We start from the raw sequence: 19,467 nt of genomic DNA, 5'->3' as shown, positions 1-19,467 counted from the left end.
TAGTGACTCTTAAAGATCTTTGCAGGGACTTCATGGTTTCCCACTGACAAATTTTCATTGTGTTGAAAATGGACTTTCTATTCTAGGGCCCTGAGTAGTTGGCCTATATCTGGGACTTTGCAATACATTGCTTTTAGGAGGAGAATTAATAGCACAATAAGAAATTCAGTGCAATCTCACATATATACAAGGTATATACACATCCCTTTTCCCTGAGGACAGTGGGAACAAATAGCTTGATAAGGAACAAAACAACTGTCTGATTCCTGCTTCTGAGCCAGCCTCTCCAAGCGCAGTGTCCTGGGGATCTTTGTGGCTCTGCTGTCCCCAGGGCACAGTCACAGCTGCTTGTCTGCATGTTGGCTTTTCCACTGGCTTCTGTCTTCAACACAAGCAGCTTCCTCATCGCCGTGTTTATGTGTTTGTGATCTCTGAGCCCCCTCAACCAAAGGGCCTCCCTGGGATCAAGCCTTGCCTTGGGCAGAAGCTCCTGTGGATAACAGCAACCACCCTGCATAAAAGACGTTTAATTGCTCCTCCTGAGCCTGGAAGAACCCTTTCTGCACAGCCATGGGTTCCCCAGGTTTAGCAAAGCCCTCTAGACAAGCCGGCAATAGCTGGCCATAGCTTCCAGCTCAGCAGTTCAACATACTCTTTTCTGCCTCTCCTGAAAGCATCGTAATCCCAGGAGATCATCACTCTTATCCCATAGCTGTCTATGTTCCTTAACAGCTTCTTGGAGAGAGATCTCAGTCCTGTCATGGACAAACATAGCAAAACGTTCCCTATTTTGGCATCTCTCTCGCAGTACTAAATCCCTAAGCAGAAACATGTTCCCCTTTTAACCATCAGGGACTTCCCCAAAGGGACTAAAACAGAATGGTGCAAACAATTCTGTTTGCCGTATAGATGCCTGAGAGCGTGAGCAGTCCCCTCACCATGTATTGACTTGTGATAATAAACTCTGGGCACCATCAACCTGGAGCCAAACCTTTTTGCACACAGCCAAGTAAACGACAATTATTATTTCTTAACTCAGCACGTTGTTGGTAGGCTGAAAACATTTATAGAGCATCTTCCTTTGCCTGCAGGTACTGTTCTCATCAACTTTAAATTTATCTAACATATTTAGGAATCTTATCAGGCCATTTCCAGTCACTGCTCTGCAATGGCTTTCCTGCAATGATCATAGAATCATAGAATCCTTAAGGTTGGAAGAGACCTTTAGAGATCATCTCGTCCAGCCCCCCTGCACACGCAGGGTCACCTGGAGCACGTGGCACAAGACTGCGTCCAAGCGGGTTTTGAAGATCTCCAGAAAAGGAGACCCCACAACCTCTCTGGGCAGCCTGTTCCAGTGCTCTGTCACCCTCACTGTCAATAAATTTTTCCTGAGCTTAATCTTCTCTCCCTCCCTAGTGCCCTGGCACAACCAGTCACTGCCTCAAGTCCACCTGCAACATGCCGGGCTCTTCCACAGCAAGGTGACATGGCTCGTCCTCACATCCCCAGTGCTGCAGCTGCAGGCTCCCAAATGACCTGAGGGCCCTCGCTGTGCGATGCTGGCCGCACGCCGGCATCGCATCCCCAGGATATGAAGTTACAAGCGGTTTCCGCACAGCTCCCAGTTCAGTTGGCAACTGGAGGCAGAAGCTATTTTGTTGATCCCACGCCAAAGCCAGATCCTCCAGGGCTTCTCCGCCCTTGGTGCCATCCCCACCTCCCTCTGCTCAAGCACCCGAAAGCCCTGCTGCTGGGTTGCTCCTAGTCCCTGCTAACTCATGGCTCTGGCAATACCCCGCCTTGCACTGGGATTTATCCGCTTTCTATCCATTCCCCATGACTGGAGCAGAAACACCACTTTTCTGCCCACGGCACTGTACTCAGTGCAACCTCACCATGCTGTCCTCGTCGTCCTCACACCACCCTTCCAGACCTGCTTTAGGTCCTCCTCCAGACCACCCAGGCTCAGCAAGACTCAACTGCATGCACCATGCTGGGGGTTAGAGAGCAGGACTGAGCCTCCCCCACGGCCAGCGTGGAAATCCGCTCGGACAATGCCCCACGCCATCGGGAGTGTGCCTGGGAGACGGACTTCTCCAGCGAGTAGCCCCCAGCATGGCTGAAGAAGGAGGAGTTGCCCCCATGCCGGGGAGAGGCAGGTGGGTATCAGGGGAAGGGCACTGGGGCTGAGACATGCTGCAGCTCTCCCACAGGCAAAAAGCAGGTTTGGTGGGGCTGCTGGCTGACTTGCCTTCCCCGAGCCTCCGTCCTTGGCACCTCGGTCCTGTCCAGGCACCCCCACCCCCGCCCTCCCCTCCTCCATCAACTCCAGTGTTAAGAAAGCGGAGCCGGAGGCAGTGCTGAGCCGGATATGCAGCGACTCCCCGCATCCCTCCTTGTGAGTATCGCGCTCTGCTCTCCTGATGCCTGCTGAGGAGACGGATGGACGAACGGACAGACAGCATGAGGTGGACTCGTCTCTCCTAATCGCCTGGTGAAAGGGAGGGAGGAGAGGGAGGCAGCCTCTTCCCACACACCCCTTCCCCATCCTCCGTCCTCATCCTCTCCCCACCTCCCCTGTCCTCTTCCTCCTCCGCTCGGGCCATGATAATCTCCGAAACGGGGGAAAAAGAAAAAGCTACTGGCAGGCAAGAGGAATTGGGAACGCAGTTACATCAGGAATCTCACAGAGATGACTGAGGACTCAGCAAAAAAAGAAAAAAAAAAAAAGAGGAGAGAGAGCGAGCGAAGAGGATCCGGGCTGCTCTGCTGCACCACGAGATGAGCTCCGCTCCGCCGTACCGATCAACAGCCCAACAGCTGCCCCCGGCAACCCGCTTCGATCCCAGGATGGGACAGAAAGCAGGAGGCCCTGCTGGACAGACGGATGGGCAGGCGGAGAGGGCTGCAGGCGGGAGGGGGAGGGTGGCGCGGCTGCCCGGGAACTCTCTTTTCAGACCCCCACAGTTCTCCTCAAGTGTTTCTTTGTGCTTTTATTTGCTTTCTTTTTGTTTTTTTCCTTATCCCCCCTTCTTAATGCCCCTTCCTCCTCCTCCTTTCCCTCTTTTGCAAGGCGTGAGCGCAGACTCCTTCCTCCATGCTGGTGCGGCTGTGCGCGCGATGCCAAGCCAGGGAGCAGCCACATAGGTTATTGCCGGACTGCGGCCGCGAAGGGCTCAGGCACCATCAGCGCAGGACCGCGGGCACCGCACAGAGGGAGGGAGAGCAGGGGCAGCCGAGTGAGCCATGGACGTCCCCAGCGCCGGAGCGGCCGCGGCACGGGGCCCCCAGCCGCGCGGTGTGGAGGGCTCAGGGCATCACAGGGGCTGCTTGCTGGCCCGGGATGTAACAGTACTCTCTCCTCCCTGCCCTGCTCTCCTCCCGCTTTCCTCTGTCCACTGCCTCGCTCTGCTGCCCATGCTCTCCTCCACCTCCTCGACCCTCTTCCTCGTCTCTGCTTCCCCCCCACACTTCCCCTTCCCTTTTTACCCCCGCCTTGCTTTTCCTCACGGTGCCCCACTCTCCTCTCCCCTGTCCCCGTTTTTCACAGGGGCTTTTACTTTGCCAGCACGGCGCCCGGTGAGCCCACGGCAGGCACCATGGAGAGGGCGCAGGACCCGCCGCCAGGCCCGCCGTGTCCGCTGGCTGCGGCAGCCTGGGCACCCCGTGCCGCCCGCGGCCCCCCACAGGGCTGCTTCGCCTGCATCGCCAAGCCACCCACCCTGCGGCCCCCCTCACCGGTCCTGGCCCCGGCCTCCGCCGGGTACCTCATGGAGAGCAATAGCTGCAAAGGGGACAGCCTGCGCACGGCAGTGCCCTGCAAGCACTTGGTAGAGAAGAAGACGATGACCAACCCCACCACGGTGATCGAGATCTACCCAGATACCACCGAGGTGAATGACTACTATCTCTGGTCCATCTTCAACTTTGTCTACCTCAACTTCTGCTGCCTCGGCTTCATTGCTTTGGCCTACTCACTGAAAGTAAGTCCCGGGTGCACAGCATGGTGCGGGGGAGTGTTTCGGGGCCGTTCGTACAAAGCAGCTCTCTGCCGCTGTAGCGAGTGGAAAAGCACCGGTCTGCAACCACTGAGGAGAGGGTTTGGGAGAGTCAAGGAGTGTTTCAGAGCTGGGAAAGTTGCTGTGGGTAGGAAAGAGGTACTTGGACTTGTTCTGCTGTCCTCGAAGGCTGCTGGGTACCACCACGACGGGGTCTACAAGCAGGCAGCAGGGATTGGGCTCCACTTGTGTTGTGTGTGGAGGCATTAGTGCTCTGTCCCTTCTTTGAGGGCATGGAGATCCTGTAGGTTTGGGGCTGGCAGCACTGTATTTGCAGCCAAGAAGAACAAGAAGCAGCTGGACAGCGTCCCCAGCACCTGGCAAGTTGCAGGGGAAAGAGGCTGCCAAGGCACAGGGCAGTCCTGATGATTTGCTGCTTGCCCTTTCTCTAATTAAAACATCAGAGGAGAAAGCAGCTTGTGGCCAGCCCTTCCCTGAGCCCAGTAAATCACCAGGGAAGCCCTGGAGACCTGCCAGCATGGTGGGAACAAGCCCTGGTAGCCAAGAAGGTGGAAGAGCGTGCAGAAGGCTTTGCACAACATTGTAGTTCAGGAAGCAAAATAGATGTGTCAATGGAGCCAGTATGGCTTCAGCCCGTAGAGAGAATGAGACTCAGTTAGACCAGGGCTACATAGGATGCTTGTTGCAGTCCACAGCAATTGCTTACCCTAGAAATGAGGAGGGGGTCTAATTCTCTGCAGTCAGCACTGCGGTGTGCTACTCTGATGGCTCTGCTGGCTCAGACGTTCCTGAGGGTAACCCTATCTCCTGAGCCCATGAAATGCTCTGCCACTGCTCCCTGTAGCTGCAGGGCAGAGCGGCCTGGCTGGGCTGCAGGATTTGGATGCTGGAGCACTCAGCCAACAGGCAGTTTCCCAGCATCTGTCGGGAAAGAGGCTTCCCTTGCCTTCTTTTCGGCATAAAAATTAACCAAACAGATATGTAACAAGTCCTGAGGCTCCTGGGTGGCCCCAGTTGTGGCAGACTCCAGGAGGCCTGGGGGACAGCAATCTCGCTGATTCGTTGTGGCAGGCAGCACTTAGAGGGAGGCCAGCATACGGGCACGTTTCATCACACAAACAGATCAATTAACCTCGCCTAACTCCCTGCGCCGCGGACGCCAGAGCACTGCGAGGAGACAGCCCCTGGGCCTGCCCGCCAGAGGGGCTCTGGCAGAAAGGCACAGGGCCGCGCCCCCACACCTCACCAGGGCCTCTCCTCGCTCCGTGCTGGAGGGCCTGCCGCAGCACCATGGGCCTCGGTTTCGCCTTCTGTGAGACGGGGGCTGAACGCACAGCTGCCATCCAAACAGCTCAAACCAGGGCTGTCTGGAAGAGGCATCAAATTCCTTAAATTATGCTGGTGCTGAGCATTGCCACAAGCTGGCTGACCCAAGGGCAAAGCCAGCAAGCAGCAGCCTAACTGTGCAAGAGGGAGGATTCCCTCAACATCACCGATTCTCTGAGGCAGCTATGTCGGGAGAAGAGAGAAACTGGCTTCCTGCTTCTTTTTCACATCTTTGACAGTTTGACTTTGTCTTAACCACTGGAGTCTTTCCCGAGGAAGTCATAGCCATGGTGGGATGAAAAGAGATTTCGTGTCATTGGGATGCTGTGGATATTTCTGTAGAAATGGGTCCTCAACTGCAGCTGGTAGCATAGTGTCATGGGCAAAACGGCCTAAGAATTAGACTAAGCCATCGTAAGGGGACAGGACAAACAGGGCTAGTTTCCTGCAAGTATTTTAAAGGCTTCGTCCTTTGCTGTCTTTGGCATGAGGAGGACAAGGCAGTGACCACCTCGGCAACACTTAAGGAAACCAGGAGCAGAGTCTTACTATGGGGGCTGATGCATGTGCTCACTCTGCAAATGTCTGAAGTGCATGAACTCCAGTGTGGGAGAAAAAAAAAAAAAAGAATTGGCAGAGGGAATTTGACAGGGCACACTAGCTTGGAATGAGGGAAGGGAGAAAAGAAGATGGCTGTCACAAACCAGCTTTACATTTTGGACGTAAGGAGCAGTAATTGATCGGCTGCGGTGGTGGTCCAGGGACAAGCGCAGAGGCTGGCTGCGCCGAGCTGAACCAAGTGGTGGTGAAGTGATGGTAGGAGGAACCCTGCTCTGTTCCCAGTCCTCTTCAGCAGCTGTGGCTCCACAGAACAGGGAGAAGCACAAACAAAATGTCCCCCAGAGCCGCCAGGCACAGCTGGCAAGGGCAAGAGGGATGGGGAGTGCCAGAGACAGTGCTCAGCACCCTCAGGCTGGTGGAAGAAAATGGGGCTGCTGTGGAGGTGGCAGGTTTGTTCTGGCGAAGGCTTGTGGCATGTTAGGAAGGTCAGGAGGTTCCCTTGCAGCTGTGGCAAAGACTTCTACACTACTCCAGCCAGAGCGCTGAGGTGTGCGCACGTGCACCTGCCTTTGGAAGCCACCACCAGATATAAGGGTCACTCCTACCCGGTACTAGCGGTGTAGTCCCTTTTACGGTCAATAAGGTTTTCCCAGAAGCTAAGAGAAAGAAGAAGGAAGGAATGCGTTTGGGATAGATGTCCTTTTAAAATGACTTTTCTTGTTCCCCTGCAATTGCTTTTATGGATAATCCAGTGGCAGGTATTTACATTCCAGCCCCTCTAGTGATCCTGTGCTTTGCAGAGTCCAAGGAAGGTCTTGTAGGGAGGGACAGGGGAGCAGCGGCACTTAACCCCCGCAAGGCTCATTCCAGGACCCCGGCAGAGAGGTTTGTCCTTTGAAGGCAGAGCTCTTGACCAGAGCGGCAGATTTCCTAGCTGAATCATAATCAATGCATTGGTAGCACTAGGTCCCCAGATTATGGTTATTGCATTTTCTTTTAATAACTTAAACATTTAGAAAGCACAAGAACTATTGTTTTCATTATCAGACACCACAGAAAAACAGCATCCGCTATTGCCAAATTCATTCTGTTAATAAAACAGTAGATACATCATGCCCTAAGTCCGTGAGGTGTTTCATTATGCATCTCAGCACACCCTAGTATCTCCACCAATTTCAACAGCATGACACACCTACTGAAGTTTAGATGCGTTGTGCCAAAGCAAGACTTCTGAGTCCGCTGTGATATTACATTAAAAATGCCTCATTCTCCATGCACATTTTCCTTGGTTTCAGCTGCAGCTGTGAAAATAGTTAGCTCTGTGTCTGTTTGTCCTCTCGTCCTGAGGTGGATGTGAGCTACGGATTTCTAGTTTTTGCACAGAAATGCATGCATTGCCATTCCAGTGTGATCACGATTTACAGAAATGTGCGAAAGAAATATGCTAGCACCGGCACCAAAAAATTGGGGCTCTTATTCAAAGAAACATGTGGTCAGGTGAGTGCAAAGCTTATGACCCCCAAGGCAAGCACAGCTACTCCAAACGATGATGTGATGGCGCACCTGGCTTTCACTTGCACCCACAGTGGGCCAGATCTTCAGCTTTCTGACCGCAATGGAGTTGCACCAACTCACTGATCCCACTGGGGGTTATTTGTAGCCTCTGAGGCTGCTCAAGGTCAGCCTTACATAGAGCAAGCAATGTGCTTACACGTAGCTGCAAATGCATGCTCCTTGTGGGCAGACAAGCAGCAGGACTAGGGAAGTTCAAAATCCTACAATGGTGTTAATACAAATTCAATACAAATACTAGGATTGCTCCAACAGACAGATTTTGGGGAGGTTTTGTTGGTTTTGATCAGAGTTGAAATTTGTGGGTTTGTTTTTTTGCACTCACTTGCCTTCCTCTTTCCCAGTCCTAAGCAGTAATGAATGATGCATCAGCGCATGGTGTTAGGAGATCCTGCCTCAGTCATTAGGAGGTCTATCTCAGGGGACCACTGGGGAAAGCCAAATCCTTCTTGGTATCAATTACGCTGTGAGACAGTAGATCAGAGGAGCTGGGATCTGAGACAAGTCATATTGTGGAAGCCTAATTTTGAATGTAGAGAGATCAAGGCGGCAAGAAGCCCTGCTGCCTTTTCAAGCCCAACCAGCAAGCCACGGGTTTGCTTTCAGGATTTTTCCTTCCCTGCCACATTCTCACACAGCCACCCTTTTCTGCCATGAAAAGGTGCATCACAGGAGCTGCGAGGCTGGAGAAAGAGCTCGGACACATGACAACATTTTTTTCCATGCTAATAAAGAGCAGTTTTGGTTGCCCCTCAAAACCCAGGGGGAGGCAGGATGGCTGGCAGGAGACTGGCGGGTCTCTAGAAACCTGAGCTCTCATCCTTGCTCTGTAAGCAGTCCCTGTCGCATAGCTTTGGGCACTTGTGCTTGCCTTCTCTCTCGCCGCTTGTTGATCTTCTCTTTCGAGTGGAAGCGGGCTGGCACAAATATGTAAGCGGTCATTAAGATACAGAAGCAGCGAGGCAGCACTACCTGGCCTATGAGGCTGCTTTTGGTGAAGGTGCAACTGTTTATGGAGGTAGGTGAAACCAAGGGGCAAAAGCTGCTTCTCAGCTGCATGGCACAGTCCAAGTATCATCACAAAGAAGCTGGATGGGCTAGAAAGCCCTAACTGATTTCTACAGCAAATAAACCCAAGGATTCCTCCAGAGCCAAAAGCTCCTTATGGATAGGGAAGCGGAGCACTGTGTGGAAATGGGTTTATAGCTGCACCAGCCTCTTCCCAAAGCATCCATCGAACCAGCTGCAGGCTGAATACTAAAAGCCAGGCTGCCTTAAATACAGCCTCATTAGACTCGTTATCAACAAACCATTTGTCTCCTTCGGGAAGCTGATGCAGCACTTGGTCCTCACGCAGTCATGCTCCTCAACCAGAGGGGCCAAGGCCAGAAAGCAGAGACAGAGGAGGTTGCTGCAGGGGCAGCCAAGGGAGGAAAGGCCTTGGGAAGAGGCCAAGGAGCTCACGGGGAAAAGGGAGCTCGCACATAGCGGACAGGGAGGAGACTTCCAGGTGGTGTGTAAATACAGATATGCAATGGGACTGAAAGGCAGACAAATAGGTGGAGAGAAATATCTCACTGGGAGAACTGGAGGGAGCGCTGAGTGGGGAAGCCACCAGCATACCCAGAGGGAGGAAAGGCAGAGGACTCTGGCCTAAATCCTAAAATATTTTCAGGCAAGGTAAAAAGGAGCAAAGCAAGAGTGAGAAAAGACAGTCTGTGTGTAAGGAAACACCAGATCCGAATTCAGAGATTCTTCCCTTTTTTCGATGGCCTTGTGACCTTGGAGACCTTCCCCCTGCAGGCTCACCTCCTCCGGCACACCAGTGGCGGCTCCAGGCCTCCCGAACACTCTGCAAGGACTGGCTCACTCTCGTTTGCCAGGTGCCAGCACATTACGGCTGCTGGTGGTCACAGAAGCATGAAAATACAAAAAGATGAGGCTAGGATATGAGGAAGACAGGCATCTCCTTAAGAAGGACAGAGCCGGGAAGGAGTCAGGACGTGTCTCAGCCGTCTAGGAGAGCTCCTCCTACAGACACTGAATTTCATGTTGCAGCAAGATGTTAAAGGGAGATGTTTGAGAGTGTGCTGGGTATGCAAGCCCAGGCCGGAGGTGATGAGGCTGAGCTAGAGAGAAGTAGGAGACAGAGACTGTGAGTGATTTGAAAGAAGAAACGTCTTCTCACTCTGTTTGCGTGCAGCAGGAGCCCTGCTTCTTGTTGGGAGCGCGTGGGCTTGACTGCAGTACAGCTGGTAATGGCCAATAGCTGAAGATTTGCGTAAGATGCCAGCTGGAGCCACAGGGTGGCTGGCAATACAGTTAGGGAGGAGAGGAAGGGGCCAAGGACAGCACACAGAGGGACTCTGCGAGGCAGGGGCAGGATGAAGGAGCTGCCAAAGGGGCCAAAGCAAGGGGAAGAGGAAGGTCAGCACACAGCTAGGGGAAGCCAAAGGCAAAGCTCGCTCTGTATCTGCTCGAAGGTGATGGGTGATGGTACCTCCTCTCCACAGGGTTCCCCGTAGAGAACCGTGTGCCACAGGGATCTGGGGGAGCAGTAGGATGGGGCTGTCCAGACAGGCAGGAGAAGGGACCAGTTGTGTCCTTCTTTGCAGAAGGGAAGAAGTCAGAGGAGGCTGGTTAAGCAGGAGAAAAAAAAAAAAAACAGAGAAAACAGAGAGAGGTTGGAGACCAAGACCAGCTGATTGAACAAGGACCGATCAGGTCTAAGGGTGAAGAAGAAGAGTCCGGCGGCGAGGTGGAGGAGTGAGGAAGATGGGTGAAGGGGCCCTTTGCTCAGTGTTCCTTCATGGACACAAACAGAAGTCTGGGAGAACCTATGAAGGGGAGAAGGCAGTAGTGGCACAGAGGCTGTGAGGAGGGTGCTGAAGGTAGCAAATTACGGAAGGGAGAAAAGGGATGGACAAAAACTGAACTGGAAGGAAAGGCAGAGCTGGGAAGACATCAGCCTCCTAAGACTCTCTCTAAAATGCTCAGCAATACAAGAACTGGAGGTGGGGTAGAGACAGAGGGAGAGCTAAAGAAAAGCTGCAAGCAGACACTAGGCAAAGGGGAGAGCAAGATTAAAAGCAGAACGGTCGGTTTTTCATTGTTTGGAAGGAGAGAGGAAAGGGGAGGCAGACGAATCACAGACAGCAGGCAAGGGCTGAGATGCCAAGTGCTGCCAAAGCAAGGCATGGAAAAGAGCTAAGGCACTGGTCACGAGTGTGAGTCGGCATCAGATCAGAGAGGATGCTCGGAGCAATGGGAAAGAGCCAGGTAGGGAAATCATTGCCACGGGGAGCAGTGCTCGAGAGCCAGGCACCAAGGGAGACAGGAGCAAGAGAGGGCGGTGAGGAGGCAGCACGAGGGGTAGGAAGCTTGGTGCTCCAGCCATGCCAGGCCACTGAAGACACAGCGGGGCTGAAGGCAACCAGGCTGCACGGGATGGGCTGCAGAGACGCCTCCAAGCTGCACTGTCTACACTTGGTTCTGCTTAGTTGTTGCTTGCGGGGACACGAGCAGCAGCGACTTGCTGTGAACAGAGGCCCCTTCTTCCCTCAGCCCCGCCACCAAACACGCAGCCCGCCCATCCCTGAAGCGCCAGGAGGAGACGCGGTATTTGCAGCACGCGCTTTGCTTTTGGCAGCCTGAGCGTCGCGGGAAGGTGAGCGCATTAGAGACTGCTCTTCACTTAAAAGAGACCACGGGAAGCATCTCCAAGGCTTCAGGATCTGAATTTGGGGCCCCGGCGGTTCTGCCTGTCTGGGCTGAGAAACCTGTCTGTGCACGTGGGCTCGCAAGCACAGGCCTCAGCATTTATTACTGCTGGTAAGGAGGTGCCGGCTGCCTGGCACTGAGATGCTCAGGGCTTTCAGGAGGGCACTAAATCTGCAGAATAATTTCAGCGGTGAGGCCCAAAGCTGACGCTGAATGGCACGTGCAGCCTTGCCACCTGCCTCCAGGTGGTCTTCACTACTGAAGGCATCATCCAAACACGCCATAAACCCAAGCACAGTCTGGCACTGTGGGAGGCCAACCGCAGCGTAAACACCACTCTGCCAGCCGAACCTGGACTCCTCCTGGCATCCTTTCTCCATCAAGCAGGAGGGGACATGCTCCTGCTGCTGCAGAGGGGCCAAAGGGCCCCCTGACTCTGCCACATCCACTGATATGTTCATGAGAAATCCTGCTGCTGTGGACTGGAGACTGGGCTCCCACCTGTCCCCTCTCAGCACAATGAGGCAGGTCCCCTGAGACACTGAAAGAGCAGCATGTGCAGTGCTTAGGGCACCTGGATGACACTCCGAGCACCTGGCTCCTGACAAGGAGCAATTCCCAGCAGTTTCCCAGCCTGCCTCCTTTGCAACGGGGTAGCTTCAGGGCTGGCTGCTCGAGCAGCACTCAGCGTGGGCTGAGATCCATGAGTGCTCTGCACCAGCAGCACCACAGCTCTGCTCAGCAGCTTCAGGCGCCGGGCCAGCCTGATCTGTTCCCAGGGTGAGAGGAGAAGGAAACAGATTTTCCTTCCCATCCTTGCTGATAGGACTGTCAGTGCAGGCTCTTGCATACTGTATACAAGCAGTGGCCTCCCTCCCCATCGTGCATGATTAACGAAGAGCAGAGGGTGTTTGTGCAGCAATGTCCTCGCTGTGGTGACAAAGGGCAGGGTTGCTGCTTTCAGGATGGAGGGGACATTGCTGGAGGGGCTGAAACACATGGTGGCCTTTGGGGCTGGCATGGCCCAGTGACTGCAGGTCTGAGGGACTCCCTGCTCAGCAAGCAGCACCAGGCTTTGTGGACAGCACAGTGGGCAAGAGCTGCAGGAGGGAGAGTGAAAGCGCCACTGAGATGTGGATCCCCTGCAGAAGGTCTTGGGAAGCGTCCCGGTCAGTAAAAGCCTTTTTATGTCTCTGGGTGTCTCTGGCGCTGACTGCGGGTCTTCGCGGCTTGCCATCGACACCTAGCGTTGAGCTGGGACAGCGCTAGTGCTCCCAAAAGCAAGCACGGGCTGTCAAGAACGACGCAGCGCTGCTGCCTAAGGCCTTCCAGTGATGGAGCACACGGAGCACAGGACACACTGCCGTGCTGCACCAGCCCGGACATGCCCCGGCTCCATTACCGGAAAGAGGAAAGAGCTAAATCCTGCAAGACTTTTCATCCTACGTCCCTGTTGCACCAGCTACTGGCCAGGATGCAGTGAGGTGCCATCTGTAAGAGTGGTTGTGTGACAGGGACACATCGCCGCTGGGAACTGCTGGACACGTCCCCAGTCTGCTGCGCTCTAAAGCACCACGCAGCTCCTGGCAGGCAGTGCTGCCCTGGAGCTGGCACCCAGTAGAGGTGGGACAGCCAGCGGCTCAGCCGCGCGGCATCATCACCCCTCTGCAGAGCCCACGCAAGTCACAGCCTCTGCCGTGATGAACACGGTACTCCATGCTGTTAGGACTGAAAGCTGCCAGGGGTAGAGATGCTACATGAGCTGCAGGAGCAGCTCATTAACCCAGGAGTATTTAATATGCTGGAGGCTTGTGCGCAGCCCTTGAACTGCAGTAGGATCCAGTGCCAGGTTTTGCACGCTCAGCCCTTCATTGCAGTCAGAAGCACACAGATCCGCACCAGAACTAGAGTCAGATTTCTTGCTCTACAACCGGCTGACCCAAACCCCAGCATTTCAGGCCCACAATGCAGATGGTACAACACGATGGTGCTACAACAGCTTACTCTGGGGAAGCCAAAAGATGTACATGGAATGCCTAACAGCGGTGATGATTAGTTCCCTTGTATACCCTTGGGCTTTGAGTTATATCCAAGTTATATTCCATGTCCATATACATTTCAGCACTTGAATTCACAGGCCCAGTACACAGTAGAGCTAGGATATGAATCTCAAGGTATTTTATAATGGGAGGATCTGCATCACAAAGCATTAAAACACAGAAATTTGGCAGCTGCTGTCTGCTATACAGGCACCTTTCAAAGTGTGCACTTGAGTGCACTCAAGTTGTGTGGATGTCGCTTGAAACCAGTGCACTGATGCCTTTTTATACATCTCCCTTTTTTTTTTTTTTTTTTTTTTGTCTCAGGTCCGGGATAAGAAACTCCTCAATGACTTAAATGGAGCAGTTGAAGATGCCAAGACAGCTCGGCTTTTTAACATCACCAGCTCAGCCCTTGCCACCTTCTGTATCATCCTTATATTCATCTTCCTGCGATACCCACTCACTGACTACTAGAGTGATGCCAGAAGCAGCAGCTGCCAAAATGCCTCTACGCCAGAAGTGTCTGCAGTTATTTCCTGTAGCAAGGATGCAAAAACAACACTACACCTTGATTGAAAAAAAAAAAGAAAAAAGAGTAAATACATAACTAAAAATTAAAAGAATTTATCAGCCTAACCAAGCATACCCTTCCTACCCCTAAACTGTATGCGAACTGTAGGAAAGGGTTTCACTTGTACGTACAGGGAGAAAAATATCTACTTTGTAATAAGAAACAAAACTATGTGACAGCAGAGTGCAAAACTTAGAGGTAAACGTGACTGAACGAAAAAGCCTAGACAGGAAAACTGGCTGCAGCGGTGCAGGCGGAGGAGCAGCCGCAGAAAACGCGGCCCAGCCACTGAGCAGATGAGCACGAGCAGGGCTGCTGCCGGGGGACAGCAGGGCCTCGGTGGCCTCAGCGCTCCAGGTACCTCCAAAACCTGCGCTGATTCGGAGCGCGAGGCCGGAAAGCAACGTGCCTGCTGCTGAGAGGAAGAAACCTGGCCACCAGAGCAGGGCTGCCACAGAACATATCACACGTGTGCCCCCCATATACTCTTTTCTTTTTTTTTTTTTTTTTCAGGGGGATGATTTTATTTGTCCTTTTCCTTCTCTGATACAGTTCTCAGCTGAGCTTCATCCAATGGTTGCAACAGCTTAGACCCCCTGGAGAACTGAGTGTCAAAAAAGGTCACACTAGAGGACCCCAAAGCCTCCAGTCAAGCCCCAAAGAGTTACAGCAGACCATAAAAAGGAAGGAAGGAGTCTCCATGGGATCTCCTGGCACTGCTGAGACATTAGGCACCTCCTGGAGAACGTGCATAAATTCCGTAAGCCAAGTGCTACTGTACTTCTGTAAATGGTCAATAAAGATACCTCTGATATCTGACGCATTGGCGTAATTCCTAACATCATCCTCTCCTCTCTCGACTTGTGCATGAGTCCGAGGAGAGAGAAAGGTGTGAAATTCCCAGGAAAGTGGCCATCACTGCATGCTGCAGCAGCCCGCTGTGGGGGGCCTGAGAGGGCAGGCTACGATTAGCAACTGTCACATTTATCACCCTGTCCCTGGCCGCCACCACTGCAGTCCCCTCCTCAGCGCTGCAGCAGGGTGTACAGGAGACTGTCAGCCATCTTGTGCCTGGTGGCCTGCAGAACCCCTAAAATGGTGGCGCCACTCCCCAAAATGGCGGCAGTGACCCCCCCCCTCCCTCAAAAAGGTGGCGCCACTCCCCAAAATGGCATCAGTGCCCTCCAAAATGGCAGCACCTCCTTGGCACCCAACCCTAGAGAAATGTCCCCAGTGCCAAAATGGACAATGGGAGCAGAAAGTCAGCCCTGGGCATGTCGACAGTGCCTTGAGGCAGCATCTGCCACAGGTGGCCCCTGCATGGTGCTTTGGGCCACCATCCTCCATCATAGGCTGCGTTCACAGAGACAACTCCGGAGAAAGATCGACAAGATCCACACAGGTAAGGCTGTTTTGTTTGATTGGTCGTTTTTTTAAGGGAACAAGGCAATAAGAAGACAGGCAGGTCTTCTAAAGGCTACTTTGCTTGCTGTTGTTGTTTGTTTGTTTGTTTGTTGCTTTTTACCTTTTTAGGTAAAGTTTCAGGAAAGTTCTGGAATCTAGGGTTTGCCAACGCTGATACCAGTGCAACAGTAGGGCTGGTTTCCGGCGGTTTCTCTGCCTTCTTATATCTGCCGCTCAAAACTCGGCCCCGGAGCCATCACCAAATCACACCTTTTTTTAATATATATTTTTTGGTTACGAGGTCATAGCCTCTGTCACATTCGGCAGCAAAGAGCCCAAAAACCAAGCTGGCCCCAGACGGTCTTTGAGACTGCAGCCATCCTGTAGCCTATTGGCAGAAGCAGGGGTCCATGGGGAAGTTAAAATGCGGTTGGGCTTTTGCTTTCGGGAGACTCAGTTGGGTTTTTGCTTTTGCCAGAGAGCGGCAGGGCTGGTGGTGCCACCGCGCTCCTGGGCGGCCCGAGGTCTAATGCCACCGCGGTGAAATGCCGCAGAGAAATCACACATCTCCGTCGGGTGTCTGCCATGCTTGTGTGGTGTTCTCGGGGTGAAGGAGAGCTCTCATGAGGTGGAAAAAATAATAGTACGGGCTCGCCTCAGTGAGGAGGGGAGAGCTGGTCTTTGTCCCTGTGGGAAGAGCGTTCCTGAAAGCCCTACTGCTGGAGACAGGTAGAGGGCCCCCTCAGCCCGCTCCACGGGCATCCCTGCAGCTGCGCTGCTCTACTTTACTGCCCATCTCCAAGGCATCTGGGCACCGGGAGGAGACAGGAGATGGATTTTTCCCTGTGCACGCAGCTCCGAGTCATTCAGCTGCACTGCATGACCCAGGGCCCACAGCTGCAGGGCAAATCAAAGCACGGGGCTGCGGGACACGGCTGGGCTCCTTCCAGCGAGACGTGCACACGAGGCCGGGGGGTCGCAGGGCTGGGTGAGAAGAACGGACAGGCACTGCTGCGCGTCCTGCCGTGTTCGCCCCTGCACGCTGGCACGGAGCCGCGTGCCCCTGGGGCCGGGTCGCGCAGGGGCTGCGCATCGTTTGTGCGTGCGGATCCACGGCGCTGCGGTTACGCAAGCGCAGCCCGGCCGCTCTGCCCCGTCACCTGCGGATGCCCAGGGCTTGGCGATGCTGCTTCTGCTGTAAATGCCCTGGAGTCAGTTTGCAGGCACAGGATCAAATCCCAGCCAGGGTAAAACAGTTGAGGTTTGCTACCTGCATGCTCCGAGAATAGTAAATATCATCCCTCCAGTCTCTCATACCTTGGGGGCTAGCAGTATTAAATAGGACAAGGTGGGACTCTCTCAGGTAACCCCATCCCAGCTCAGTGCCGGCATCTTCTGGCTCCCATGATGGGGGTGAGCCAACAGGCTGTGTTTTCGTGTCAAAGCCAAACGTGGTGAGTCAGCGCTGGAGCAGCCTTCACCCTGGATACCTGAATTGCAATCAGAGGAGTATGCAAATTGCAGCATTGTTTGCATTTTGTTCCTGTTCTTCTGCGGCTACAGTAAATCACCAACAAAACCCTGGCTCTCCTCCCCAAACGCCGCGCTCCCCCATGCATCATGACATCTGTAAGACATCTGTTGTACTGCATGTTGTTTGAGATGGATCCAGTACACGGTGTGGTCCCGAAGGCAGAGCTGTGCTGCTAGTAGGCCATAGCTCTGGCTGGCCTTCCCAGACATGCACTGATGCTCTGGGTGATCTTATTGAGGTCACTTCACCTCTATATTTCTCCTCCAACTCTCTTTTTCATCATTTATTGGGTTCTTGGAGCAGGAACTGCGTCCTCTCCAAGTACCACTCGGTCCTGATCTTGCCTGGGACCTTATCATTGCAGCAGTCCTGGGCTAATGCAGTCACGGCAGCCAGCAGATATATCCTGGCTCGTGATAGCACGTGCGGTATTGATAGAGCTGTCCCTTCCTTGCTCTCCTTCCTTGTTCCCAGGCAGTCCCGGGCAGGATCCGTGCTGGGGGTGACGCAGCCAGTACCACACAAGCTCTCCCTCCAAACTGTGGCTAAGCTCTGCTAGGGGGAGCAAGGGGGAGGCACAGATGGCAGCAGATGCTCTCATCAATGAAAACGATTTAGGCAAAATGCAAAACAAACAAACAAAAAAAATGCCTAGCAACTGGTACACAGACTAACAAAACCCACCACAGGGGTAGGAAAAAGATCCTCAACCTAACAGAGCCCTCAGCCCTGCACAGAGCCTAACACACCACTGGCTTAGCCTGGCTTCCCAGGATCAAGCTGATGCCGGCATAGATGTGTTAAAGGGGAAGGAATCAACGTGCTTAATGGAGCTGAGGTGGTTCCTGCATTGGAGCTTCGAGAAAAATTGCTCTGTGCCAGGTACAAAGGTCCTCACCCTCCTCCCCTTCCATCCCCTCACTGTGACCTGTGCTCCGTACTATCAGCCATGCCCTGGATGTAGCACAGCTTTATGCTTTTGCCCAGGTTTTCTCTGACACAATCAGGTAGAAACCAAGAGAAATTACTCAGTCTGATTTATTCTCTTTTGTCTGATTTGTTCTCTTTCTGCGTTTGCCTGGGATGCCTAGCAGCACAGTCAGAGCTACAGCATGACTGTTTCTTCTGCATGTGCTTAGACGAACGGCACAGCACGCAGACCTCTAAGCCCTGCACTCCCACAGTTAATTGCATGAGAGCTGTTTTTGCTACACGCACACGCAGTAACCTCTGTTCTCTAAGTGCCAAGCCACACTGTGCACATGCATATATTTTTATCGGGGAAATTGAGACAGATCTGAGACAGCCTTCTGTGTAGAGAACAAGGCAGCCTCACAGTGCTGCTAGTGTCTTTCGCCTGTTCAAGCACAGCCTCCCTCTTTGCTAGCTGAGTGGCACCATTTTGAGCTTTGCAGAAAGGCAGTGGCGTGTGGAGATGCGCCCAGACCTTCAGTGGGGAGCACTGCAGACGTGACTACCTGGGCACATGCGGATGGGAGCCAGGAAGGGGAGTGATTCACTTTTCACGGTATGATACACAACTCTCCACAGTCAATATGTTCCATTCGCAGACCCTGGAGCATCCATCCCTTCTTGTGGCACCTCTGCACACACACAGCGCCACGACAGCCGCCCAGGCCACAGCCAAAGCGCAGCGCGTGCTGCGGGGCTGCGCGCGGCCCTGGCCAGAGGGCTGTGGGGAAGGCGGCAGCCACGAATGCAGCAGCAGCGACGCGTCAGAGCAGAGCTGTGGCAACCAAAGGGTTGATCTGATCTCCGCCATCAGCAATTCAGAGGTGCTAATACCGACTGCAAGGGGAATGCAGAGCACTGCAGCCCGCACTGATGTGACTCATCCCCTTTGCAAACATCTTGCAAACGGCAGCTTTTCCTGCCGATCCCCAGGCTGTGCTCTAGCAGAGCTGCAGCTAGAAGCTGTTCCTCAGGAAAGGGCTTTGATGCTCTATGGTGGTGGCGGTACCACTGGGGAAGGTATTCCCACCCTCCTACTGCACACAGCCCTCGAGCAGGGAGGGAGGAGGGCTCGCCTGGCTGCGCGAGCAGCTGCATCAGCAACCTGGTCAAGGTTAAAAACAGCTACGCAGATGCTTAAAAGTATTTACAGGTCAGCTAAAAGAATCTCTCTCTCTTTTTTTTTTTTTTTTTTGTTTTGGATGGGTAAGAAAGTTGGTCTGGCAGCAGTTTGTTTTCCTCATCTTTAATTTACTTATCAGGTTCTGACTTTAATCCCTGTGGACTTTAGGAAAACGGAGTCTGCAAAGTCTGCACTTGGCCCAAAATGACAACCATAGGTCTTGGAAAATGTTTTAGCAAAAAGTAGGACGTGTGTAAGTTGTAACTTGCATTCAAAACACATAGTTGGGGTGCAGTCAATCTTCGGATTTGCCTGAAATGTGGGAAAGGGAAAAAAGCAGTGGGGAGAATAGGGTGAATTATTTCCTAAGTGCTTTTTCATCTGAAATAAAGCACTTCCCTTTAGCACTGAGCAAGTTGCTGCATAATTTTAGGCTGGATTCATTAGGAGTAAGGGGGAGAGGGAGGGATGCTGGCCCTGTGGCTAAGACAATGGGGGAACATCTGGCAGATCTGAGCTTGGAGCCTGACGCCGCTTTGTTCTTGCGACGTGACCGTAACAACATTGCCCTGCCTCTCTCTGCTTAATTTCCCTTGTGTGAAATAGGGGCAGCGCTCGCC

General features: G+C 53.3%; 1 protein-coding gene across 1 annotated transcript; it reads left to right on the top strand.

Annotated features, from left to right (window-relative positions):
- The first annotated feature begins 2,388 nt into the window (after window positions 1-2,388).
- Window positions 2,389-14,005, top strand: IFITM10 (interferon induced transmembrane protein 10). The gene is made up of 3 exons (XM_088525839.1): window positions 2,389-2,471; window positions 3,554-3,986; window positions 13,568-14,005. Exons 1-3 carry the CDS (start codon window positions 2,446-2,448, stop codon window positions 13,715-13,717), a joined length of 609 nt encoding a protein of 202 aa, XP_088381965.1. The 5' UTR covers window positions 2,389-2,445; the 3' UTR covers window positions 13,718-14,005.
- The last annotated feature ends 5,462 nt before the right edge of the window (window positions 14,006-19,467 follow it).

This window comes from Tinamus guttatus, unplaced genomic scaffold (assembly GCF_059628265.1).
Source record: "Tinamus guttatus ecotype Peru unplaced genomic scaffold, ASM5962826v1 Tinamus_guttatus_pri_ptg000240l, whole genome shotgun sequence".
In the NCBI taxonomy this organism is placed as follows: Eukaryota; Metazoa; Chordata; class Aves; order Tinamiformes; family Tinamidae; genus Tinamus; species Tinamus guttatus.
The sequence above is the reverse complement of the archived record's forward strand: the minus strand, read 5'-3'. Positions and strand labels throughout refer to the sequence as shown.